Source organism: Macaca thibetana, chromosome 15 (assembly GCF_024542745.1).
Source record: "Macaca thibetana thibetana isolate TM-01 chromosome 15, ASM2454274v1, whole genome shotgun sequence".
NCBI classification, from domain to species: domain Eukaryota; kingdom Metazoa; phylum Chordata; class Mammalia; order Primates; family Cercopithecidae; genus Macaca; species Macaca thibetana.
This window is the reverse complement of record NC_065592.1, coordinates 29,995,518-30,022,418: the sequence shown is the minus strand read 5'-3', so window position 1 is coordinate 30,022,418 and position 26,901 is coordinate 29,995,518. Positions and strand designations below refer to the sequence as shown.

Below are 26,901 nucleotides of genomic sequence, written 5' to 3'. Positions count from 1 at the left end.
AGTATATTCAGAGATACTCAGTAAGCATGTATTACATGTATTCATCATGCAGTGTTCTAGGCTTTAGAAATGTGTCAGCCAAGATCCTTGTCCTCAAGGAGCCCATAGTTTATGTTAGACAGAGATGTGTAAGTAGTTAAGTATATGAAGTGCTACAGTGCTTGAGGTCTAATGTAGAAAAATCCACAGCCTGTGGGGAGGGGAGAGAAAGGAGGGAGTGATGCAATCTATTTGGAGGGAACAGAAAAATATTCTGTATTTGTCAGTACTCTTTGAGTTGTAAGTGGTAGAAACATCACTCAAACTAGCTTAAGAAAAAGGGAGATTTTTTAGTGTATGTAATTTAGGAAGCCCAGGGATGGTTCTGGCTTCATGCATGACTAGATCTGGGACTCAAACAATGTAGTAGGACCTGTTTTTTCTCTTTCAACTCTGCCTCCCTCTGCATGTTGACTTTATTTTCTTCAATGTGGATGCATCTATTTTATGTGACTTGGAAAAATTGCTACTCAGAAGTACATCATCTCAGCTTAATCCTAGTGGTTTTTTTTTTTTCTTCTCTCCTGGTATCCATGTGTCTGTCCCTAGAAATGTCTCTAACTGGTGTTTCTCAGTTCACTCAGTCATCCCTTGGATCGATAGCTATTGCAAAGAAACAAGGTTAGCATGATTGGCCTAACCTGGCTCACATGCAAGTCCTGGTGGCAGGAATGAGCTAACCATGACTGGCATTTCCACCAGAGCCATTTATAGTGAGGGTAAATATGTTTCCCCAAAGGAAAGAAGACTAGGCAGATCAAAATTGACAGATGTTCACTAAAGCTTCATGGATATTTAAACTGTGCCATCATAGATGAATTGTTTTTTGTCAAATGAAGCAGCAACGGACATCTATTATTGTTAGAGGAAGCAAAACTAAGAGGACATGAACCGGCCTGGAAGATCAGGAGACTGAAAGTAGTCTTTGAGGTTGGATCATGGTAGGGGGCCATGGCTTGAGATGAAGCTGTGAGATAGACAGGAGCCTCATTGGCCATGCTAGGGAACCTGCTCTTTGCACTGTAGGCAATAGGGAGACATTCTTGGTTTTAGGCAAGGGTCGGAGGTGCTCAGATTTCTGTTTTAGAATATCACTCTAGCAGCAGTGTGGAGATTGAGTTGGAGAAGCCAAGAATGGGTGTAGGGAGACTAATAAGGAAACCACTACAGTAAGCCAGCTGTATGTAAGTTCTGTAGTGTGCTAAAGATGCTAATATGGAATAGTCTCCATGTCCAGGTAGGAGATAGAGGAAGGAGTGTTAAGGCAATACTCAAGGTTATAGTGGGGAAGCAAAAGATGTGGAAACTGGCCGGCAGAATCAACATGACTTGGTCTTTCAAGAAAGTAAGTGTCTAGGATGACTTAGATTTCTGACTTGAGTAGTGTCATTTGCTGAGATGAAACATATAGAAGAAGGAACAGGCATGAAGGTAGAGGGTGGGGGATTGCTTGAGATGGTGACTGCATGTGTTTGAGTTTATGGGAGTGACCATGAATAGTTGGCAGTTCAGTATAGGGATCTGCAGCTCAAAGGAGAGGTAGAGTTGTAGAGTTGATGAGAATGAAGGACCCAAGAGTTACTGGTTTTGTCCTGGTTAAGGGAAGGAGAAATCTGGAAACCAGTGGGCTAGCCAGGGGAGGAGCACAGCTCAGACCTCAGCCATCAAACAAGCGTCAGAAACTGCAAGTGAGTTCCTTAATGGTGTCCTATGCAAACTTGTCATTTGACTCATATCTAATTCTGAGCATAGGCTGGTTGCGTCTTTTCCACCTAGAAGTGACTTTAAGACCATCACTGTGGGCTGGGTTCGGTGGCTCACACCAAGCCGGTGGCTCAGTGGGAGACTGAGGTGGGCGGATCACCTGAGGTCAGGAATTTGAGACCAGCCTGGCCAACATGGCAAAACCCCATCTCTACTAAAAATACAAATATTAGCTGAGCGTGGTGGCATGCACCTGTAGTCCCAGCTACTCAGGAGGCTGAGACAGGACAATTACTTTAACTCAGGAAGCAGAGGTTGCAGTGAGCCGAGGCCGTGCCATTGCACTCCAGCCTGGGCAAATCACTGTGAAAGGGAGCTCAACTAGTCAAAGAATCCTGCAATAGCTATAGATGCACAGTGGGTCCTTGTCATGGGCCCAGGTCCAGGGTCATCAGTCAGAACGCGGATGTAAACATGCTAATGCCGCTGCCTGGTTGTATGTGCTAACAACTGTTCAGTTCCAAATTCTAACCCAATAAGGAGTTTCCTCAGGGGAAATATATGACTATAGCATAAATGGGCTCAGCCTTACTACTTTCCCACTGTTACCCCTTCCTGCACCAGCACTCTTCTGGTCCATGTGACTCAAAGCCAAAACACTGCTTTGCCTCACCCCCCAGATCCTATTAGTCTTGAGTCTCATCAATTCTGTTTCTTGCATTTGTCCTTCTCTTTCCATTTTGATTGGTACAACTCTAAGCTAGGAGGCTTGTTAGTTCATCCATCCTCACTGCACAACCAGGTGAATGGAACATCCTCTTAAGGCACTTAAATGATATTTGAATCCAGAGGTCAGCAAACTAGGACCCGTGGGCCAAATCTGGCCCACTACCTATGTTTGCAAATAAAGTTTTATTAGAACACAGCCACACTCATTCATTTAAATATTGTCCAGGACTGCTTTTGAACTACAATGGTAGCATTCAGTAGTTGCAACAGAGACCGTATGTCCCACAAAATCTAAAATATTTACTTTTGTTTTACAGGAAAAGTGTATCAGCTCCTATTAATCTGCCTTATACATGAATGCCAGATTAATGTTCCTAAAATGCCATTTCACCGTATCATTCTGTAGCTTAGAACCCTGCAATGACATTGCATTGTCCATGCAATAAAATCTAAACTTCTTGGCCTGGTATTCATGGCCCTCCATGGTATAGTCCTAGTCAATCTTTTGAGTCATTGATCTCTGTTCCTAAAGGCAAGCCCTGCACCCAGTTAGATTTTCCCCCACATTGTCCCTGGAATATGCAGTACATTTCTACCCTTGTTCACCTAGTTCCTTTTGCCTGGAATGTATTGCCCATTTGTAGCTACCTAAATCCTACTCATTCTCTTTTTTTTTTTTTTTTTTTTTTTTTTGAGGCAGAGTCTTACTCTGTCACCCAGGCTGGAGTACAGTGGCATGATCTTGGCTCATGGTAACCTCCACCTCCCAGGTTCAAGTGATTCTCCTGCCTTAGCCTCCCAAGTATCTGGGATTACAGGCATGCACCACCACGCCCAGCTAGTTTTTATATTTTTGGTAGGGACGGGGTTTCGCCATGTTGACCAGGCTAGTCTCAAACTCGTGACCTCAGGTGATCCACCCGCCTCAGCCTCCCAAAGTGCTGGGATTACAGGTGTGAGCCACTGTGTGCCTGGCCCTAAATCCTACCCATTCTTAAAGAACTAACTTGAACTCTACATCCTTCATGACCATGTCAGTTACAGCAATCACCAATAAGCCTGCTGCTTGAGCATGTAAAATTCTACTTCCCATACTGCCTGGTAAGGTTTCTTCTGCTCAGAGAATGGTTCACCAACATGATGATGGGCAACTCTGGAGTGAGGACTTTCTGATGGAACAAAGTCACGGCTGTGGGAAAGCCTGGGAATGATTTGGAAATGACAAGACACGTAATGAGAGCACATGACACTCAATTAATATTTGTGGAAATCTTGAGTCATCAGCCTCTCATATCTATGACATACATCTTGGTTCTGTATTTAAACGTAGGACAACTACATATCTTGATAACCAGTGGGAATGACTGACAAAGTCCTGTAAATCTACTCTTGAGAGATTCTAGAATGTAGAGATAGCAGATGGTCCTGGAAGCCCTAGCTTTATCATGTGCTCTCTCTGAGATGCTGGATAGGTGGGCTGTTCCCACTGTGCCTCACTTTTCCCATCTACTGTCATATGTTATATGGTCTTACACACACTCTGGGATTAAGTAACATCAATTATGCACCATTGATTGGAGTTCTTTGGTAAATGGTACTATGTTTCTAAAATATTCATGCGTCTTACTTTGTCAGGGGGATTATATCCCTGATTTAGATTTTATATTCTAGTGGCTTAAGATTATGAGCTAATATTTTGTAAGGTCTGGGCATTGCACAGAAAACCTTGGTTGTAACACACATTATTATTACATTGATTTGAATAGCAATGGTACAATCATAGCCCCGGAAACATAGCAACTACATAAAATGAAAGCTTCCATTAACACTGAGCACAGCAGCCGGGCTTCCGCATTGTTGTTGTCCCCAGGATTTGGCTGTTGTATTGTCAAATGCCATTATGTCTTGTCTAACAAGTTTCTCTCTGCATATGTGAGTAAACGAAAATGCTCCAGTATAATAAATGTCTCGGCAAACCACTCCTGTACACTTTGGAAACAGAACATTAACAAGGAAACTATCATGAGAGCAGACCTTTCTGTTCTCATGAATCACATTCATGTGATGTTTATTGTCTGCATTGGAGAAGTATAGAGGAGAAAAATATGGAGGGTACACTGTAATGGAAAGGTTATAGTGGAAATGCAAGGAAAATATATCCCTTTACAACCAGCTTCCAGGCATTACCTATAAGTAAACTTACGACAATAAGACTAAGAGCAAATAACATTGATTGAGCACTTACTCTGTGCCAGGTATTGTTCTAGGCCTTTTACATTACATCCTCTCATTTAATCCACTCCACAACCAAGTGGTTTGTGTGCAGTTATTATGTCCACTTTACGTACAAGAAGACCAAGACCCAGGGAGGTAGAAGAACTTGTCAGAAGTCAGACAGGTAGTGAGTGGTAGAGCTGGGAGTTGGACTCAGACAGACAGATTCCAGACTTCATATTTACCATAACCTCTGCTGCCCCACCCTCATGAAATGCTACCCCAAGGCTAGTGGCAGCAAAGGTCACCCATTTCATTTGCATGGTTTGGTATGTCCAACTGGGCGATTTGTCCTACAAAATTTGAAACAATGTCTGCTTATTTATGTCTATGATTTTGATCAAATAAATCTCACCCAGAATTTCCCACTGTTTCATTCTATGGTATTTGCAGTTTTAAGAACCTCTGTCTTTTGGATTGAGACATTTTTATTCTTTGTGTCCAAATTAACACTGCACAGAACATGGTTCTCTCTGTGTGTGTGTGTGTGTGTGTGTGTAGAAACCGCCTTTTCTTTTGGATTAAATTCTTGCAGCCTGGCTGAGTGAGGAGAATTTCTCCCACTCTTCGAGCCTACAGCAGACATGTTAGGAGAATGCTGCTGCTTGCAACACACCCAGAGACGGTGGGGCAGGTGACACTGCGTGTGTGCCCAGTGTCTCTGGAAGTATCTATACAGATGTGTGCTGCTGCTGCTGCTGCTTTCTGCCTTAAAATTTCTGGAGCCAACACCCACCCACTCTTACAGCCTCTCTCTCTTTATTTTCAAGGAAAAAAGAAAGAGGCAGACTGAAATAGAAGGCAAGCGACAACAGCTTGACGAGCAGATACTTCTGCTGCAGCATTCCAAGGTAAGCGGCTGATCCCAGGAACCTATTCCATTATTAGACATGCAGATCACACTCCGGAGAGCTGGGCAGTGCCTGCCCTGCCGTGAAGGCACTGCCGCCAACCAAACCAGCCTTTCTCATTCAATCAGGAAACCATCTCTTGGCTTTTCTTGTGAATTTCTCAAATTCAGGGCATTATTACAGCATTCCAATTTCTGCAAGCATAAGATTACAGTGTGCATGTGGATGGGGTGGAGGGTTTGTGCATGTGAAGTGTGTTGGCTATATATAGAAATTGGATGAGAATACTCCACAGGGTGGGTGAGGCAGCGTTTCAGGATTGTTTCTCCCATGCATAGGTGCTGGGTGTGTTTGCTCAGAGACCCCAAAAGATATATTTCACAGAATGTCCTTTTTCTCACTTAAAAATATTAGTGTTTCCTTTCTTGATATGGAGAAAAGGGAGATTAAACAATGTAATCTGATAAAACAACAACACTGTGTATTTCAGATTATTCATTTATTTTACTTCTACTTTAACAATTTTGAAAGTGTTCTGTGAGAGCAAGCAGTTGGTCAAAGATGGCTTTGAAATGATTTGACTCAGACGGGTCTCCATGGTACCATCTAAAAAGAGAGAGAGAGAAAGGGAGACAGCACACAAGAGCTATTTATTTTTTCTTTAAAACATAATGCACTTAAGCATCGTAATTGATTACAGCTCAGGAGAAAGCTCTGTCACTGTCACAGGGACCCCACTGGTTGCAGAATGTTGCTTTTCACATGTTCAGAGAATAATGTGACCACATTCCGATGGCCAGCCGGGAGTTGCTGCTTGCCTTTGACTGCTCCTGGGCTTTTTGGTAGGAAAACCTTCTCCTGCTTACCTCATGTTGCTGTGCCGTTGCCTGCACAGAGCTGCATTGCTCAGAGGGCTGGGTGGGAAGGTGGTGCTGACTTTCGGGGTGATGCTCAGTATGAATTATTTGGATTTTTTTCAACAAGATAAACCTTTATGGCTACTTTTCCTATCCTTTTCTAGAAAACAGGATTGTGCTAAATGAATTCCCAAAATGAGAGCCATCAGCAAGCCAGTTACTGATTGAAAATAGCAGCATGACCTATATCTGCTTAGCATGTTTATCAGTTTTTGCCATTAACCTTAACCAGAGAAATGTGCTTAAAAGGAAGAAAAGCAGCATGATACCGAGGATATTGCCTGTTTCTCTCTGTTTCATCATATAAATTCATTGACAGATCTTTCTTTGTAGGAGCTCACACTGTATCCCCTGTGCTGTTGCTGTTTCTCCACAACGCTCCTGAGGGAGGATGGAGGGCTAAAATTAGTATCCTCTTCTCACAGAGAGGGGGCCTTAAAAACACCTAATAGAACTGAGAGAATTGTTCAAGGTCAATCTGGACAGAGCTAGGTCTCTGGCTCAGGGTATAGTCCATCCAGTACGGTACTTGTAAGAGACCAACATGTACTAAAACCTCAGTGAATTCCTGGTTAAAGGTGAACTTTTAAATAAGAGGACTGAATGAAAAAAAAAGAGGCTGCTTTTGGCTAGACAGCCTCACTTTAAGCTCAATGTATCCTTTGCTTTTGTATTCCCTGAATCCAGTCAGGGAATAAACATATGTCAAAACATCAAGAGATTTTTTTTTTTTTGGTCTCGCTTCTCATGATCCTGGATGCCAAATAAGATACCAAGGGCTCATTTATTGCCGATGTCCAGTGCAGTATTAGTATATTCTGTTCATTTTACATCTATTCATTTTTGTTTGTTTGCTTGTTTGAGACGGAGTCTCGCTCTGTCACTTGGGCTGGAGTGCAGTGGCGTGATCTCGGCTCACTGTGAGCTCCGCCTCCTGGGTTCATGCCATTCTCCCACCTCAGCCTCCCGAGAAGCTGGGACTACAGGCGCCTGCCACCATGCCCACCTAATTTTTTTTTTATTTTTGGTAGAGACGGGGTTTCACCATGTTAGCCAGGATGGTCTCGATCTCCTGACCTCGTGATCTGCCTGCCTCAGCCTCCCAAAGTGCTGGGATTACATACTCATTTTTCATCTATACATCTGTTCATCCATCTTTCCGTCCGCCCATCCATCCATCCATCCATCCATCCAATCAACAGAAACAACAGTAAAAATTAACTTGGTCTTGTATGGGGAAGCAGTGAGGTTTTTCTCAAGGACTTGGAAACAAGGGAATCAGCTAGTTCTTTATGGTTATCTTGGTAAAATTCTTGCACAGTTGATGAGATTGGTTATCTGAGGAATCACCTGACACTTGCACCATGGCAACCTTGCTATTGCAGGGCAGGAGGTGGGTGAGGTGGGGAGGACTGGAGGTGATGGTAACTTACTAAGTGGAGGTCAGGGCATTGTATGCCTCTCTCTGGGAAAGGCTTGTGTGGACAGAATGAGGGTGAGTTATTTGCCTTGAATACTGAAAAAGAAAAGCTCAGAGGTTCCAAAGGTGGCAGTAGTTGTCTGGTACTACATGCAGAAAGACCCCCAGCTTTGGGAGGTCCTGAATTTCTGTATGCTGGTGAGGTTGGGTCAGTGGTAAGGTGAGGAGGGTCCTCAGGCCACAGTGAGGCCCCGGTGAAACTTCCCTCAGGACCTTACCTCTCTTTGTTCTGAATTCATCCTCCCTATAATTATTCAGTTATTTTGATATGAGGAAGGGGTTGCCTGACTGAAAGATATGATCACTTTAGGCACTAGGAAGGCATATATTTCACTTTAAATCAATAAACTGGTGACTGAACTTGAATAGCATGAGACTTTTTCCCTGTAATCATCCAGTTTGCAGTCTCGTGGCCTCACCCCTGAATGGAAGTACATTCGCGGAGGTTGTATTTTCTCCTCTGTGAGCCTCTTCAAGGAGTCAGCCAGCTTTCTGCTAGTAGCCTGTTAGCCACCGTCAGTAACAGTCACCATTTTTTTGAGTGCCTAACATGTGCCTGGTACTTTAAACACATGCCCTCAGTAATGACCACAAGACAGTTATTACTCTCTTTGTCTTATAGGTATGGGAACAAACTCATGAGGTCAAGTGATTTGCCCAAGACCATAGAGACTATAAGTGAGGGAGCCTGAGAGAAACTCCTGGGCTGTCTGCTTTCAAAGACTGAGCTCTTTCCAGGCCACTGTTCTCTTTGAAAGAAATGTTTCCTTTGGAGTAATTCATCTAGTGAGATGCCAGTTACTATCATTGCTGTCTCTCTTACTCTAAATATATTGTTATGGCCTCCAGAAAATTCAGATCATGTGGAGACATGCACTGTGATTATTGAAGTTCCTTGAAGTAGAGAATATTAGGAAATATGTCAGTAATCAATATTTATTTCACTAATTTGCAAAATCTCTAGAAAAAAATATTCTTACTGCATTAGAGTTAGTTGTCATGTTTATAAGATATAACTTTCATATTCTTTATATAATTCTCATATTCTATGTCTTAAGATATAATTCTCACATGTGGGAATTATCAAATAGCCTGTGGACCCTTATTCTCATGCAATGAGATGAATTATTTAGACAGATTCACTTGTCCCTGGTCAAAGCAAATAAATAATATGCAAGATAGTAGTTTTGGCATTCATAAATATTTTTAGAAGACTTACTCATTGCAATATTTAGGAGCATATAGTGAGCAACTCTACAAAATGGAATATCATCACTTTGTATATGGACTTTGAGCAAATTCTATAATACAATAAAAGACCAAAGTATAAAATGGCAAAATACTAGCTGCTACATCCCAGTGATTAGGAAACCTCAAGACACTTTGAACTCCAGGCCAAATTAACCTCAGATTTATTTTTTAAAGCATCCTTAGCTATATGTAGTGTGGCATAATAATTTCTAAGCATTACAAGTAGAACTAGTAAGCAATCTTTATAGCTATATTATTTTTGATGATTATAAAAGGAAAGAATGTGTAATCATTGCAAAAACTAAATTTAAAAGTACAGGAAAATATAAAGAAAAAAGTATATACTGTATACTTATCATTCAGATAGAACCCATACAGAGGTATATCCTTCTATACTTTTTTCCCCAATGTATTTCTGTAGATTAAGATATATAACCATCGTTCACAGGGCTCACCAACCTGTGGGTAAAATGAAATTATATAACATTAGTATTGAAATAACATTAACCTTTACCTCTTTTTTATGTGGGTTCTTTTTAATTCCCATACAAAAATTTATAATTTTTATAAAATCCCATAGAACATTCTTTTACTTTAGGATAACTGACTTTGATGTCATCCTTGAAAAGAATGTCTCCATCTCAAACTGTTAGTTATGATGTTTCTTATACTTCAATAGCATTAATTCATCTAGAATTTATTTACAAATGAGTTATGCAGTAGGAATATAACTTTACTTTTTACTGATGCTGAGCTGCTTGTCTCAATGTGATTTATTGATTAATTCATCCTTTCCCTCGCTGATTTAAATGTCTTCTTTATCACCTACATATTTCAGACTTACATTTGAGTCCACCATTTATGGATTCTTTTTATTCCATTAATCTGCCCATTCCTGTGCCGGTATTGTTCTCATTTAATCCCTATAGCTTTTTAATATATTGTAATATTTCATAAGACAAGAACTATCACTATTCTTTTGAAAAATTGTCCTGGGTTTTTATTTCATGGAAACAATTATTTATTTTTATTGTTTTTATAATGAGACTTGTGATGATATGGACTTTTAAAAAATAAATCAGTTACTATATCATATGAGAGCAGAATGAATTTAATATTTCCTTCTGTCCCTTGGTTGAATTGCCAGAGATTCATCTATTTTATTGGTCTGTTCAAAGCCCTGGCACAGAGTAGGTACTCAGTACCTACTGCAACATGAATTCCTTGGAGACTGTCAAATTTACAAAGGTTTGCCAGACAGAGTTGGCCCTGTCAGAATCAAATTGCTAATACCACATCTTCAATACATAAACTGCCTTTGAATTACTTATTCATGAGCAGGGAACCCTCTCTAGAGTTGTCTTCTAATCCAAGCTATAAAAATTGTCATTATATTTTGAAGACCACAACCTTTTCTTCCAAGAAAGCTGGATGAAAAAAGATGAAAGGCTGAATTGTGACCCTGTGAAATATTTATTGTCAACCCACTAAGGTCATTTGCTGAAGAGCCTGAAGGTATCAGAAGACTTGCTACAAAGATATTACAGTGTCTTTCCCGGTTTTGAAGACTTAGCACTAATTTTAGACTTTTCCTTGTTACTGGGATGTGTGAAAGGCTTATTTCAAATTTTAAAATATTGAACAGATAGGCATGGTACACAGTGTAAAGTAACTTTAGATCTCCTCCCTTATTTCCATACACAGAGCTTGAATGGAAGTTAAAACCTGATTTCTTCTATCAGAAGTCTTGGGTTGGCTTCTCCCTGTGTGGACTGAAGCATATAGCAAAATCTCAAAACCTAACTAAGATCTTATTTACTGGGAGTCAGAAAGAGGAAGAAAAGAGTAGGAAGGATAGGGGAAGGGGAAGAGGGACAGGACACAGATGAATGTCTGAAAACACAAACACAGCAGTTGCCTCACGCTGAGTTTAACCCATCTTCTGTTAGAAAACTGAATTTAGGCCAGGCACAGTGGCTCATGTCTGTAATCTCAACACTTTAGGAGGCCAAGATGAGGCAGATGATCTGAGGTCAGGAGTTCGAGACCAGCCTGGCCAACATGGTGAAACCCCGTCTCTACTAAAAATACAAAAATTAGCTGGGCTACTTGGGAGGCTGAGGCAGGAGAATCGCTTGAACCTGGGAGGTGGAGGTTGCAGTGAGTCGAGATCACGGCACTACACTCCAGCCTGGGTGACACAATGAGACTCCATCTCAAATAAAAAATAAAAATAAAAATAAAAGAAAAGAAAATTGAATTTAGCCATATTCCAACCATCATCCACTAGAATAGCCAATATCAGCTTCAGCCAGATTACAAATGAATGAAAGATCGAGAGTAAAAAGTAAAATCATGAAAGTACACAAAGGAATCACAGGCGAATATTTTTATAGTGAGGGTAAGGAAGTCTTATCTAAGTATGACATCAAAGCCAGAATGTGCAAGTAAAAAAGATTGCCAGATATGACTTTATAAAAATAACAAACATCTGACCAGGAAACAATTGGAGACTTATTACAAGTTCTGATTCACCTCCTACTTCCCCACTCTGCCTCACCCACCCTCTCCAGACATGCCTCACTATCTACCGGGGTCACCTCAAAAAGTGGTATCTAGGCTGGGCACAGTAGTTCATGCTTGTAATCCCAGTACTTGGGAGGCTGAGGTGGGAGGATCATTTGAACCTAGGAATTTGAGACCAGCCTGGGCAACATAGATTCCATCTCTACAAAAATAAAATAAAAAGTAAAAGAAAGTAAGAAAAGTGACTTCATTACAGTTACCTTAGCTGTAGATGAAAAAGATTGGGTTAGATTATCTCTGTGATCTTTTTTTTTAGCTTTAATGATCCAAGATTTTATATTTGCTAAAGTACAGTGTATGTGCATGATTTTCCAAGAATTCCTCACATGTCAGCCTCCGTGGATGAATAAAAGATATAGCCCTGACTGTGAGGACTCAGAGGCAAGTGGGGGAGAGAGAGCATCAATATGGAACCCACCAGTAGAGGAGCTGAAAAATAGTTTTCCATGTTAGGAAGTGGATCAGCGGCACCTGATGATTTTGTAAATCCTATTTGAGCCAAAAAAGGATTCTTCAGTGATCTTACACAGAGGCAAGATAGCAGAGTGTACCTCTTGGCTTCAAATCCCAGATCCACAGCTTACTCGGTGTGATACCATGGATAAGTCAGTTAATGTTAGCACCTACCTCGTGGGATGCTTGTGAAAATTAAGTGGATTTACATGTAAAGCACATAAAGCAGTAAGAGTTCTATAAGAATGATCATATTATCACCATCATCACCCTGTACTATGGCTGCAAATACCATTTATGTATCTATGACTCCCAAATTGACATCTCCAGCCAATGGCCCTTGAATCCCAGTCATCCACGTTCAACTGCTTTTCTGACATGTCCACTTAGATGGATGTCACTTTCATTTAGAAGCCTCTCAAACTTAACATGCCCCAAATGAAAGATTTTATTTTCTGCTTTTCTATCATTTGTTCTTCTACTCTTCCCTGTCTCCAATTGATGATACCACTATTCACCCTTTCACTCAACCAAATATCTATACGTCGCCGTAATCCTTCCCTTTTTCTCAGCCCACATCTAATCTATTACAGGTCACACTGATTTTACCTGCAGAATGTATCACCATGCCTTTTGATTCTTCTGTCTCTCTTCTGTTTCAAGCTAATATGCTCTGTCACTTGAACCATACAATAAACTCCCATCACTTGTACTTTGTAATCCTGCCCCTTGCAATGTGTTCTTCCTATTGTACTTAGGACACACAGCAAACTCCTTAATAAGGCTACAGAATCCTACCTAATCTGGCCCCAGCCTTCTTCTCCATCTTCAATTTGTTCTGCCCTCCTACCCCAACCTCACTTATTGTGGTCTAACCACTCGGGCATTTGTTCCGGTCCACAAACACACCAAACTCTGTCCTACTGCCAGGCTGGTACATTTGCCAGTCCCTCCACCTGGAACACCCCTCCGGATCTCAGATTTCAACTCGAATATTCAAGTCATCAGAGAGACCTTTCCCACTTTAAGTGTCCTCCCTTGGCCCCCATTTGTCACATTGTCCTATCTACCCCTTCCTAGGCAGCATCATAGTCTGAAATTATCTTGCATCCTTGTTTATTGGGATAAAGGCTTGGGTGAGAGTAGGGACTTGCCTGTCTTCCTGGGCTGTGACTTCAGGGACTGGCAGAGTTCTTGGCACCTAGGAAAGGGATAAGAGAGCCACTGCTCCTGAGTTGGAGACACAGAAGGAGAGGATGAGGAGTTCTTTTAGATTATGGTGTTTGGCCAGCCATTGAGAAAGCTTGTGTATTCTTCAAGCATTTGGATAGTCATAGGTCCTCATGCTGTGCTACTCAAATTGTGGTCCTCAGTCTGGCATTGCCAATGACAACATCACCTGGGAGCTTATTAAAATTCAAATTCCCAGGCCTTATGCCAGACTTAGAGGATCTGCGTCTCCATGGGTGGGTTCTGGAATCTGTCTTAGGAAGTTCTCCTGCTGGTTCTTATGCATACTAAAGTTTGGGAAACTCAGTTCTTGTTTTTGTTTTCCAAAGCTGGCCAGGCCAGTAGAGCAAGAAACAGATTTACTTTGGGAGTTCCCTCTGTCCTCCTTTCAGAAGCCCCTGTCAAGATCCCCTTTGTCCACCTCCCAGCTCCCCATCTGCTCGTTCCTTGTACTGACTTGTCATGGTGACATTCATTTGACAAATGTGAAGTTTGACAGTCCTTAGCACCTTGGGAGGCCAACTCTGGCCTGAAGTCAGGAGTTTGAGACCAGCCTGGCCGACATGGTGAAACCCCATCTCTACTAAAGCTATGATACTATGTTAGATATCATACTTTTTTTATGTAATTGGACAATAAAGGCCATAAACAGAAAAGTTTTTTTAATTTTAATTTTTTATTTCTATTGAGCTCTGCTTCCACTAAATTCTGAAACACTCGGGCAGCCAATACAAGCCAGCACAGTTTAGGGAACCTGTGCTTCGGATGGCACACTCAGTATACCCCGTTCCATTTGGAGACATTTTGGAGACAACATGAGGGGGATCTGGAGTCAGTTAAGGAAGCCTTTTGAGTTGAGTTGGTGATTTCCCGACAGCATGACTTTGGAGCCAAGTGGAAAATCAACTATACATTTTTGGCTTCTTAAAAATGTCTAAACACCTTTGTGAAACAGGATTCTGTGAGACCAGGCCTACTGCCTTTTCCAGGTTTTTTGTTTTGTTTTGTTTTGTTTCGTTTTGAGACAGAGTCATGCTCTGTCACCCAGATTGAAGTGCAATGGCGTGATCTCGGCTCACTGCAACATCTGCTTCCTGAGTTCAAGCAATTCTCCTGCCTCAGCCTCCTGAGTAGCTGGGATTACAGGTGCTTGCCATCATACCCACCTAATTTTTGTATTTTTAGTAGAAATCGTGTTTCACCATGTTGACCAGGCTGGTCTCGAACTCCTGACCTCAGGTGATCCACCTGCCTTGGCCTCCCAAAGTGCTGGGATTACAGGCATGAGCCACCGCACCCAGCCCCACTACTGCCTTTTTCTGTTGGAGCCTCTCTTCCTGGCTCCTCCTGTGGGGATGTTCTTAATGATATCATGCCTGTATCAAGAAAAGAGATGGAAGTAGAGGGACATACACCTCTGGGTGACCAGAGTCACCAGGCTGCTCTGGCCAGAGCTACCTGCTGATGGTGGCAGCTAAATTGGTGAGCAGTAAGGGCCTAGAGCCTTCATGTGGTGGCAGGAGGCACTGTGTGAAGAAGAGGAGAGAGAACATTCCAAGAGCAGCCACTTACGTTGCAAGAAGATGTGGCTGCAGAGCATCCCTGCTGGGGTGGAGACAGCCAGGACTGTCCACAGCTGCCTTTTTAGAAGGGTCCACACCAACGCCAAGGCTTCCAGGATATCTGTCCCCCAGAATCCTAAGGTTTTTACTGTCTGTGGTTTGGACATCTTTAGCACAGGAAGCACCCTGAAAGTGTGGTCCCTATCCCTCCCAAATAATTAGAGTGAAGGAAAGTTGAGAATTTCCCAGTTCATCCATTTACTCATTCATTCAAGGGAATTGGGCTACAGTTCCCTTGACTGAATGAATAAATGGATGAATTGGGAAATTCTGGATGACACAGTGAATGCAAAGGTGGATAAAGGACAGTCCCAGCCTTCAAGGAACCGGCAGGCTACAGGGGGGAACAGATGTAAAAAGACAATTTGAGGATACTATGAAAGGGCCATGGAGTGTGTCTCAGAGCCAGTAGAGGTGGAAGGCTTCTCTGGTGGTATTTTACTTGTTCTTTCTTAGGTGAATAAAGCGAAGGCCACGGGAACAGGATGAACAACAATAATAGTAAACATTTCTATAGTACTAAGTGTGTGTGTGGCCCTTTTAGCCCATAAACTCCTTTAATCCTCATAACAACCCTCTGAGATGGGCACTGCTATTGTCTCCATTTTACAGATGAGAAAACTGAGGCTCAGTGAGGCGAAGGAGCCTGTTCAAGCTCATTCAGCTGGTAAATGGCAGACTGGTTCCAGATCTCAGGCTGTTAGCCACTGTTCAGCATGGCCTCTTGCAGTCTCTACCCGATTCCTGAGAGTAAATTTTAGAGCCAAGTTATAGGTCAAGAAAAGCAAAGCAATAATCATTCTTCTACTTCAGAATTGCTACCAATTAACAATTTATTTTGTGCCTATACCAGATTAAATATCTGAATAAAAATATAAAAACATTAATTGATTTAAAAAATGGCCTCTCATAATGTGCAAACAGGGTCTGTCTGGGAAATTCTGAGAGGTTTATGTGGAGAACAATGGTTCTGAATTTTTTGTAGAAAGAGCAACCGATTTGCCACCCTTTCCCACTTTCCAATGGAAAAGAATCTCTGATAAAGCTTTGATAAGCAACCAACGTAAACAAATTGTACTGCACTCTTTTACACATGATTTTATATTATCAAACAATGCCCTATAATGTAAAAACTGTACATTTTAATACCTACCCTGGTGGTAGATGCACACTATTTATACAGAACACATTCAACAGGCAGCATGTTACCAATGATGCATGACTGTTTACACATGTTGGGGTGTGGGGGTGACTCCTGTCTATAATTACTGTAAGAGTATAGTTAGGAATAATTCTATGTGAACAAACTCAAGTCTTTAAGCCTAATTATTAAAAAATTACAGGTCAAGTACCATAAACTTGCCTATGTGCTGCAAGAGTAATCAAACAGATCTCCACAAATAATGATTTGTAATGAAAAGGCAAGAATAACATCAATAAAAACCGTGGTCACCTGAACCCACACTGATGATATATTGTCAACACAGAGTCTATCCTGGAAGTGGAGGAATTCCAGGCTGATTGAACTTGTTCCTGGGCATGGAGCAGGGTGTCTACAGCACCAAATGACCCCTGGACTTCTCAATAGAACGGTGAATCAGGACCATTAGTGAAGTCTAACTTACTAATACTAAGTGTTGGTAATTTTTTTTTTTTTTTTTTTTTTGAGGCGGAGTTTCACTCTCATTGCTCAGACTGGAGTGCAGTGGCATGATCTCAGCCCACTGCAACCTCTGCCTCCTGGGCTCAAGCAATTCTCCTGCCTCAGCTTCCCAAGTAGCTGGGATTATAGGCACATGCTACCACACTGGGCTAATTTTGTATTTTTAGTAGAGACAGGGTTTCTCTATGTCGGTCAGGCTGGTCTCGAACTCCCGACCTCAGGTGATACACCCACCTTGGCCTCCCAAAGTGCTGGGATTACAGGTGTGAGCCACCGCGCCCGGCCCAGTGTTGGCAATTTTTAAAGACTCATCTTGTAGGTTCATAATAAAATGCCCTTAATGCCGCATACAAATGAGAGTCTATGGATTTGTGCATCCTTTGCTCATAAGAGCTTCAGGGAGTCTGCTCCAAGCCTGCATTCCCTGGCTCTCAGTCGTTAGAAGAGTTCTTTCCTTTCGCCTCGCTCACCCTGCCTGATGAGATCAAATGAAATTCTGGACAGAGGTGATGCCAGTGAGCCAGGGAGCCAAAGAGCCAGGTCTTTATTCTGTGTTAGCTGGCTTCATAGCCGTCGCTCCTGCTCTTCCTTTGGTTGCTTACTGTTCCTGGGAAGAGTTGGTCATATGCCCTGCATCCTCACCATGGTCTCCTCTGGTGACCACTGACCTGCCCATGGTCATGCTCACTGGTCCTCAGCCATGAGGCACAGGGTCAGTAGCTGCTGCCGTCAGCCATCTAGGGACCATGTAAGTGGAACCTGAATCAAAATTATGCTCTCACATCTACCTCTCCTTGCTCTTCCTTTTAGGGAATTTCAACGTGCTTTTTTCCTGAACTGTTTTCATTTCCTCTCTTAAAGCAGTAATTGCTGCCTCCAAACCATTGACCTGAAACAAAAGCTTTTTATTCCACTGTACCGTATTGTAGTACACTTGCAAATGTGGGATGTATAGTTTTTGTTTTGTTTTTTTTTTTTTGTTTGTTTGTTTTGTTTATGAGACAGGGTGTCGTTCTATCACCCAGGCTGGAATACAGTGGTATGATCACAACTCGCTGCAGCCTTGACCTACATGGCTTAGGCAATCCTCCCACCTCAGCCTTCCCAAGTAGCTGAGACTAAGGCATGCACCACCACACGCAGCTAATTGTTTAATTTTTCGTAGAGACAAGGTCTCACTATGTTGCCCAAGCTGGTCTCCAACTCCTGGACTCAATCCTCCTGCCTCCCAAAATTTTGGGATTACAGACATCAGCCACCATGCCCACCTAGGGGCATATGATTTTTATAGCATTTGGAGATTATTGCTGAAGATGATTGGGAGCCATTAAAGAAGGGAGTAACTGAAGAAGAGGCATGACCATCTTTTCAAAACACTTTAATATGGACCAGATGTTAGGTGGTCTTAGAAAGTTTTTTAATTAAATTGCAGTTGCATAGAAAAATGTTCTTAATTTTTAGAGACTCCTACTGACATATTGTTGGGTAAAATACGGTTGTTATTTACTTTAAAATCATTTGATGAAAAATATATGGTGAAATATGGCAAAATGTTCATAATTGTTAAATCTAGATGAGATTACATGGTCATTCATTATACAGTTCACTCTGTTTTTAAATTTTTTTAATAATAGAAAATGATGTAGATATAAATCTCTTTGGGTGTTGGTCTAGAGGGAAGTAGGGAGCCAAGTTAGTGAGGAGGCAAAGGCAGCGATTCAGGCAGCGCTGGTGAAGGGTGAAGCTAAAACAGCACCACTGCAGAGGGAGAGGAGAGTGTGGACTGAAAAGTATCATCTTGTCTGTTGTCTTCCCTCACTCCCACAGTCCAAAGTGCTTCGGGAGAAATGGCTGCTGCAGGGCATACCCGCTGGAACTGCAGAAGAGGAGGAAGCCAGGAGGCGGCAGTCTGAAGAGGATGAGTTCAGAGTCAAGCAACTCGAAGATAACATTCAGAGGTAGGTGGATTCCAGCCAGGGAACCCCTGCAACAGTTTTTTGGTGCAGTAACCACTGCTCTCCTCTAGGTGGCCTTCCTCAATACTGTTACCTTCTCCTGTACTTCACAATTTTCTTGCTAAACAAAACACATTGATGTTGTTTAAACTTTTCCACATGACCCAGAGTTATGACACAGAGTACTAATTATTTTTTATTTTTATCTTTAACTTTTATTTTAAGTTTAGGGATACAAATACAGGTTTGTTACATAGGTAAACTTGTATCATGGGGATTTGTTGAACAAATTATTTCACCACCCAGGTATTAAGCCTAGTACCGGTTAGTTATTTTTCCTGATTCTCTCCCTCCTCCCTCCCTTCACCCTCTGAAAGGCCCCAGTGTGTATTGTTCCCTTCTATGTGTCTGTGCATTCTCATCATTAGTTCCCACTTGTAAGTGAGAATATGCAATATTTGGTTTTCTGTTCCTGCGTTAGTTTGCTAAGGATAATGGCCTCCACCTCTATCCATGTCCCTACAAAGGACATGATCTTATCCTTTTTTGTGGCTGCAAAGAATACTAATTATTGCATTGGGCTGTAATACAGCACAGTGATGGCTTCATGGGCCCATGAGGTGTTGTGAGCAGCTTGCCCCTTCAGGTGCTCCCTTTGAGTTCTTATATTAGCTTTCATCTTTTTCCTCCTTTGGGTCAGGTTGTTAGCTGTAATTGCTGCTGTAGTGAGTCTGTTTTCAACATTGCTATATTTTGTCAATTCGAAATGGGAAAACTGTAGTCAACAGTCTTGGGATTAAAACGAAGAGTGTGGATGTGCTGAGTGAGAGCTCGTGGTTATGTGCCCGTGCTCTACAAATTCACTTTGCATTGTCTGCTTTCACTGCTCAGAGAGTGGTTTCTTTATGGTTCTCAACCAGGATCTGATCATTTCAATCTGGGAAATAAGCGACCTGTCTGTGGCCAATGACTGGCCAGGCTCACACAACAGCAATAATGTAGGTTTTTACTTGGGAGCTATAGCCACGCCAGGTCCCAGGATACCTAGCCAGAGAGATATGAGATAGAGATGGAAAGTGGTACACATAGATGCTTTAGAACCAAATCTATCCCTCCAACCCATCCCACCAAATTCTGCCTGAAATCTCACCATCTGGAGCTTCATCTCTGTCTTCTGAGCTTATGAGCTCTCTCTCTCTCTCTCTCTGTCTTTTTTTTTTTTTTTTTTTTTTTTTTTTTTGAAGGAATCTCACTCTGCCGCCAGGCTGGAGTGCAGTGGCACGATCTCGGGTCACTGCAACCTCCGCCTCCTGAGTTCAAGCAATTCTCCTGCCTCAGCCTCCCGAGTAGCTGGGACTACAGGCACCCGCCATCACGCCCAGCTAATTTTTGTATTTTTAGTAGAGACAGGGTTTCACCATGTTGGCCAGGATGGTCTTGATCTCTTGACCTTGTGATCCGCCCGCCTCGGCCTCCCAAAGTGCTGGAATTATAGGCATGAACCACTGTACCCAGTATGAGCTCTTTTAAAATACAAAGGGTAATAGCTAAACTGCTACCAGCCACTTACAACCAACAGCAAATGAAGACTCTGAGAGCACCTGTAATAGTGTCACTAAAGGGAAAAGCAAGCTGAGTAAATCCCAAAGGCATACTTCAGACTATGTCCCTACTTTGCTTAGGTCCTCATGCATTTTAAAGAGCTTTCAGAGCAGCTTGGCTAAACATTGTTTGTGAAGGAAACCAGCCAAGCAAAAGTTTGGAGGGTTTGTATATACAAATACATATATATACTCACACACACCCATGTACATGCACGTGCTTTTTCTTAGAATACAAAGGATAAAGGCTAAACTGTTACCAACAATTTATATCATACATATGTATATTATATGCATATATATATAGAGAGAGTAGGTGTTATTATAGACAGAAGGCAGAAAGGATTTGGAAAATAGGATAAAGTTAGTTACATGACCTTTCCTATTTTTCTTTTTGTTTCTTTTTTTAAAGACATAAGGTCTCACTCTGCTGTCCAGGCTGGACTGCAGTGGTGCAATCATAGCTCACTGCAGCCTCAAACTCCTGGAATTAAGCTCTCCTCCCACCTCAGCCTCTCAAATAGCTGGGAATAAAAGCTCATGCCACTGTGCCTGGCTTTTTTTTTTTTTTTTTTTTTTTTTTTGGTAGAGAAAGAGTCTCACTATGTTGCTTAGGCTGGTCTTGAACTCCTGGCTTCACATGATTCTTCCCTCTCAGCCTCCCAAAGTGTTGGGATTACAGGTGTGAACCAAAGTGTCCATCCTTTTTTATTTTTCTTAAATGGCATTGGGAAACATGGTCTTCCAATCAAATTGGCAGTTTAACCTTGGCTTGAATGCAAATATGTTGTTATTATGGTCCAATAGGTGGTAACTTGCACTTGTAGAATGAGCCATTGCATGTGGAGGCTAGAGTTTTAAACTGAGACTCAGTTTTTGGCTAAATCGACCATTGGAATGAGGTGTTGCAAGTTAGGGGCTGGTTTATTGTTCAGGTGGTCATAATCATACTCAGAAAAAAATTAATAAAGGTCTTTTTATTCTTTAAGTCAATGGAATAAAGAGCTCACTCAATGTATGCAGGCAGTCTTGCCCATTAAGAGCTGGAATCCCAAGCCAGAGGAAGGAAATCACAATAGCCTACAGGGGTGTATGGTGAGGTCTGGATTCAGGGGCCATTTCTTCTGTCCTAGTCATGACTTTGGGCCAAATGGGCACTGGATGTGTGCTGGGATGAACTGTGCTCCCTGGAGCTGCTTTCTGTAGGAGCAGGACTGTGGTGAGCATCATTTCCTCTGCAGGGCCTCCTGAGGGAGGAGTTTCTTCCTACCCTGGAAGTCAGCTTCTGCTTCTCTTCGTCTTGCTGGCATCTTCTCTACCACAATGTTTATTAGTGTCTTTAATCTTCAATCCTATGGGAAGAAACAGCTGTTATCTCTCTTCCCATAAAGGACATTCAGTCACCTAAGACATTTCCCTGTAGTTGAACATAGCTTAGTTCTCACTCACAGAATGACATTTGAATAGTTCTAAAGGCTCATTGCAAACATGAGTACCCCACAGTGTTACAAAGTCCCTGTGGATTGCCTGGCATGGCTCTGCTGATAGGGCTGAGCTCACCTAAGTGACTCCAAGCTGCATGTTGCCTGAGTCCACTCTTGTTTACCCTGCACTAACAGGCTAACCATGATGCTGTCTCTTTCTGGCAATGGGAGAGGTACAAGAGGACTGAACAGAAACAAGGCCGAGGCTCAGAACTGCCCACAAGCCATCTGCCAAACCAAGTCAATGAGCAAGCCCAAAACCAAGGGAGGAGACAGCCAGCCAACTTTTAGTGGAAGGAACACAGATCAGGGAAGGGTGAAGAATAGGGACAAATAATTCAGTCTTCCAGAAGCATGATTGTTGAATTGAAAACTTCATGCATTTGGGAAAATGGACTGGCATTAGAGAAACTACAGAAAAGCCATTTAAAAAGAAAGAGGACTGGTTGGGCACGGTGGCTTATGCCTGTAATCCCAGCACTTTGGGAGGCTGAGGCAGCTGGATCACCTGAGATCAGGAGTTCAAGACCAGCCTGATCAACATGGCAAAACCCCATCTCTACTAAAAATACAAAAATTAGATCAGTGTGGTGATGGGCGCCTGTAATCCCAGCTACTCGGGAGGTTGAGGCACAAGAATCGCTTGAACCTGGGAAGCAGAGGTTGCAGTGAGCTGAGATCACGCCCCTGCACTCCAGCCTGGGCAACACAGTGATACTGCATCTCAAAAAATAAAAATAAAAATAAAGAGGACTAACTACAACAATGCAAGAATGCAGAGAGAAAGGAAGAAGAGAGTAAGAGAATATAAGTGACTTCAAGATCAAAGTTGCGATCTGATCTTTATATAATAGGAATCTTGAAAAGTATAAGATCAGATACAGAACCATTAAATAAAGGAATTTTAAGGGAAACCTTTACTCAAAGCAAAACATCAATCTGTAGATCTTTAGATTTGGGCCCACTAGTCTAAGTCACCCCCAGCAATCAATTAGATTTTCCTAAAGAGATACATCAACTGTTTGCAATCTATAAACTATATTAGTACAGTTGTGCCCTGAAGGTATTTTCATCCTTGTTGTTGAACTAAGAATAGCTTGAAGACACTGAAGGAGAAATAGAGAATGGTAACCAAAGAACAAGGAACATTTCTACAAAAAAAGACTAAGGGAAATTGGGTCATTTAGTTTAGATAACAAAAAGATAATGGTATCATAACTCAGAACTTCAGGTGTAGGTAGGATCTAGGTCATTCTTTAATTCTTTATGTGTAGGCCATTTTGAATATGGCAAAGACTTCAAATAAAGCATGCAAATTTCTACTTAGACAGATGTCTATTTCCCTAGGTACCTCCTAGAAGAAAGAACATAATCACCTTTTAATTCTAATTCTGTGATTCTTTACAGTGCCAGTAACTGTACAAGAAGTTCCAGGTTTACAGACATGTTTTTTTTCCAAAATGTTATTTATAAATTGGTGGTGGTTTGGAAGGGTGAATGTTGTTTTTCTGCCAGAATTATTATATGTGGTGCTTAGCTTTTGAGGGCAGCCCACAAAGAAGGAAGGAATGGAGGAAGGAAGGATGGAAAAATGTAACTAGGATATTAAACCCTGGGCATTAGAATCACTTGGGAAGGTTTTAAAAAATAGGAATTACCAGGCCTCATTCTAGGAAATTTGGATTTAGTGACCCAAGTAAGGAGTCCTGTAATCTGTTTTTTAAAAGGGCATTCCAGATAATTCTGTTGTATAGTCAGGTTCAAGAATGATTGCTGTAAATGGAAAAATGGATAGATCATAAATGAAATCCCATTTTTAATACCTAGAAACCCCCCAGGAGAGGGGGAAGTAAATCATGTTTATGAGAAAACTGGCTTCACACACAAGGATAAAGGACATCCCAACCCTTGATTCAAACTGTTTCTGAGCCTTCCTACTTTGACCCAAGGAAATGTGAAACCTGCTTTGGGGATTCCTGTAGGTGAGAGTAGCTCTGGCTTAGAACTGAAATCTCTCCTCCATAGGCCCCACAGTAGAGCCAAGCTTTCATTTGAAGTGGATTAGAAACAGCCTTGGTTTATCAGGCTAAGGATGATCCAGGTCAGGAAAACTGTCCACTTTACCAAAGGCCAGAAAATTCTACCATTCTTCCAAGATTTCTTGCTAAAATTCAAAGCAATGTGGTCTTGAAGAGGTGACACCAAAGCAGCTGCAAAAGAAGAGGAAAACCTGGCTGCCACCATGGAGAAATAGGTAGTCATTCTTTTGCACAGCTTTTCCCTGGGTAATGTCAGGAGTATATTTTTGGCTCCCTGGAAACCAGAATTAAAATAGGCTAAATAACATTGGAATTGTTGAAAGCAAAATCTGTAGACGTTTCCTTTTTTGACTTTTTTGAATGTCCACATCTTCTGAATGCATTGCTTCTTGTTGGAGTGACATATTGAGAAAGCCCAAGAGATTGTTTCTGGACTTGGGCCCATTGCCAGCCATTGTCCATGCTGATACTGTGTGTGGTGGGTCCCTGGCGGCCACATGTGGACCTCAGATTGATACTCTTGGAGATTTTAGGTAGTTTGATCCACATAGCCCTGTTTACTTCATGTCTACCCCAAGTATCAAGTCTTGTTGCTTGCCTCGTCACTTTCCCACTTAAGATTCTCTTTCATTTCATTGGGTTTTACTAAAGTGTTTAAAATATAGGGTTTTTAACTTCCTTTTATTAGTGAGAAATATCGGGAAAATTTGTCTCCCAACCTTATCAGTTGGGGGCAGACCAACCTCAATGAAGATGAGAAACTTCATGAGTATTAAATGAAAATGGGATGAGCAGTCACAAAGCCAGGGTATTAATTCTAGCTCTGTTGATCATTTGCTGTGTGACCTTGGGCAAGTCTTTCACTCTCTCTGGTCTCAGTTTCCTCATATCTTCAGTGAGAGATCTCTTAGGATCTTCCAGCTCTGGTATTCTGAGTTTCTCTAATTTGAGGAGTTGGTTAGAGATCTCTTTTCTCAACAATGTACCTGTGCCAAGAAATGTTACTGTTATAGAAGGAAGTGGTTTTGCAAACGGGTCAGAGTGGAGGAAAGAGGTTGAGTTCTCAAAAAGCAAAAGGCTAGGTCTAAGTAACTGATTCATCACAGAGATGACTAATTCATCAGAACAGCTGTCTGTTCTAAAATATGTCATATCAAATATTCATTGAATAAAATATTGAAGTCTCAGTTGCTAACCTAGAGAGAGCCAAGCAACTTAAAAAAAAAATCAGGATACAAGTGTACTCTTCATTTCCGCATTGGACCTATAATTCTCTGAGTACCTGTGTGGGTCTCTGGCAAATACCAGAATTCACTTAATTTCCCACATTGTTAGGAGGCTTAAAGCCAAAGACGTAGAGACATCAGGCATAAGCATGTGTATCTTATTAAGCATCTGTATGTTATGTGGTGGGGTTTGGCAACCAAGAAGATGACAGTTACTTACAACTGTTCTAGAGAAGGCAACCACTGAAACGTTCATTGAAATCACAAAGGACACTTGCTTGGGATTAATTGTGTTCTTCACATTTGCTATTTTTAACTTGTGATTCACTGTTCTTTTGAGCAGGGAGGGGAGCACTCCACAGTGGCATTCCACATCTGTGCACTTCCAGCCTGGGTCCCCATCCCATGTTCAGCCACATTTGGCAATGCAGCCCAATTACTGTTTCCATCCTTTTGTTTCCTTCCAAAATAAAACTATATATGCTATGTATACAGTAAACTATATAGTAGTGTCACTATATTGTGTAATATTTCCTGGTTTGTCACTCCCTTCTGGATAGTGGCCTAGCTTTTCTGCCTCCATTCAATTCATTAATTTTCTAATTTAAGCCTCATAATACTCCCATGAGGTAGTGATGATGATGGTGATAATGATGATGAGAGAAGAGACGCACAGGAGGTGAAGTAACTTGTTGCCCCCCCTAAAAACAATCAACGGAAGAAAATACAAGATGAATGAAAAATAATTTAAAAAAAATAAGTGAAAGAGCAAGTATTTGAACTCAACTCTGCCTAATTCTAAAGCATGTTCTCAAAAATCTCAACAGAAGTTATCTTAAGCTAAAAATTTTTGAGACCTCTGATATTGAGTGAAATTACACTAACGTTCACCTCGTGATGTAGGAGGGACAGGTAATGTGATTCTCCCTCCTCAACCTCCACACACACTTCTTCAGAAGACGGTGCGTCAAGATGCACCACGACCCTGGAGGTGCCGGTCTTCAGCCTATTGTGATTGGTCATCGTGATGGTGAGACTGCCCCCTTCAGGTTCTTTCATGAAGTGCAGGTTTCATTTTAGGCTTGGCTCCCTTCTGTCTCTTTTGGAAGCCCTTTGTTCCTGATTGTACTTTCTAGCCTGTGTACAGTCTAAACCTTTGCTAGAAACAGTGTGTGTTTCTGAAAAGGGCTCCAGCATAGCAAACTCACTAGAAAGCCAGACCTCAGAGCTTGACCAAACTTGGTTGGAGTCCTAGTTCTGTATTTACAAGTTGTTTGATCTTGGACAAGCCATGTAAACTCTCTGAACTTAAGTGTCCTCACCTGTACATTGGGGAAAACTATACCCACCTTCCAGTGCTGGTGTAATGTGTAGAGGTCAGATGTGTTTGTGAAGTGCCAAGAACAGCAGGCTGTCAGTAAGAACAGTGCTGTTGGCTGGGCACGGTGGCTCATGCCTGTAATCCCAGCACTTTGGGAGGCCGAGGCAGATGGATCACCTGAGGTCAGGAGTTCGAGACCAGCCTGGCCAACATGGTGAAACCTCGTCTCTACTAAAAATACAAAAAAATTAGCCAGGCGTGGTTGCAAGAGCTTGTAATCCCAGTTACTTAGGAGGCTGAGGCAGGAGAATCACTTGAACCTGGGAGGCAGAGGTTGCAGTGAGCTGAGATCGTGCCATTGCACTACAGCCTGGGCATCAAAAGCAAAACTTCGCCTCTAAAAAAAAAGAATAGTGCTGTTGTTATTGTTGTTTCTTCCATCCCCCTAGAACAGGGTTTCTTAACAGCTGTGCTAT

At 41.8% G+C, this 26,901-nt stretch overlaps 1 protein-coding gene across 3 annotated transcripts in view; it reads left to right on the top strand.

Moving 5' to 3' along the window:
• PALM2AKAP2 (PALM2 and AKAP2 fusion) overlaps positions 1-26,901 on the top strand; it is a 534,816-nt gene that overhangs the window by 230,052 nt on the left and 277,863 nt on the right. For all 3 annotated transcript variants that reach the window (XM_050761425.1, XM_050761423.1, XM_050761426.1), the window contains exons 3-4: positions 5,517-5,597; positions 18,627-18,757. In XM_050761425.1, the coding sequence (XP_050617382.1) occupies positions 5,517-5,597; positions 18,627-18,757 (212 nt within the window). The remainder of the gene's footprint in view (positions 1-5,516; positions 5,598-18,626; positions 18,758-26,901) is intronic.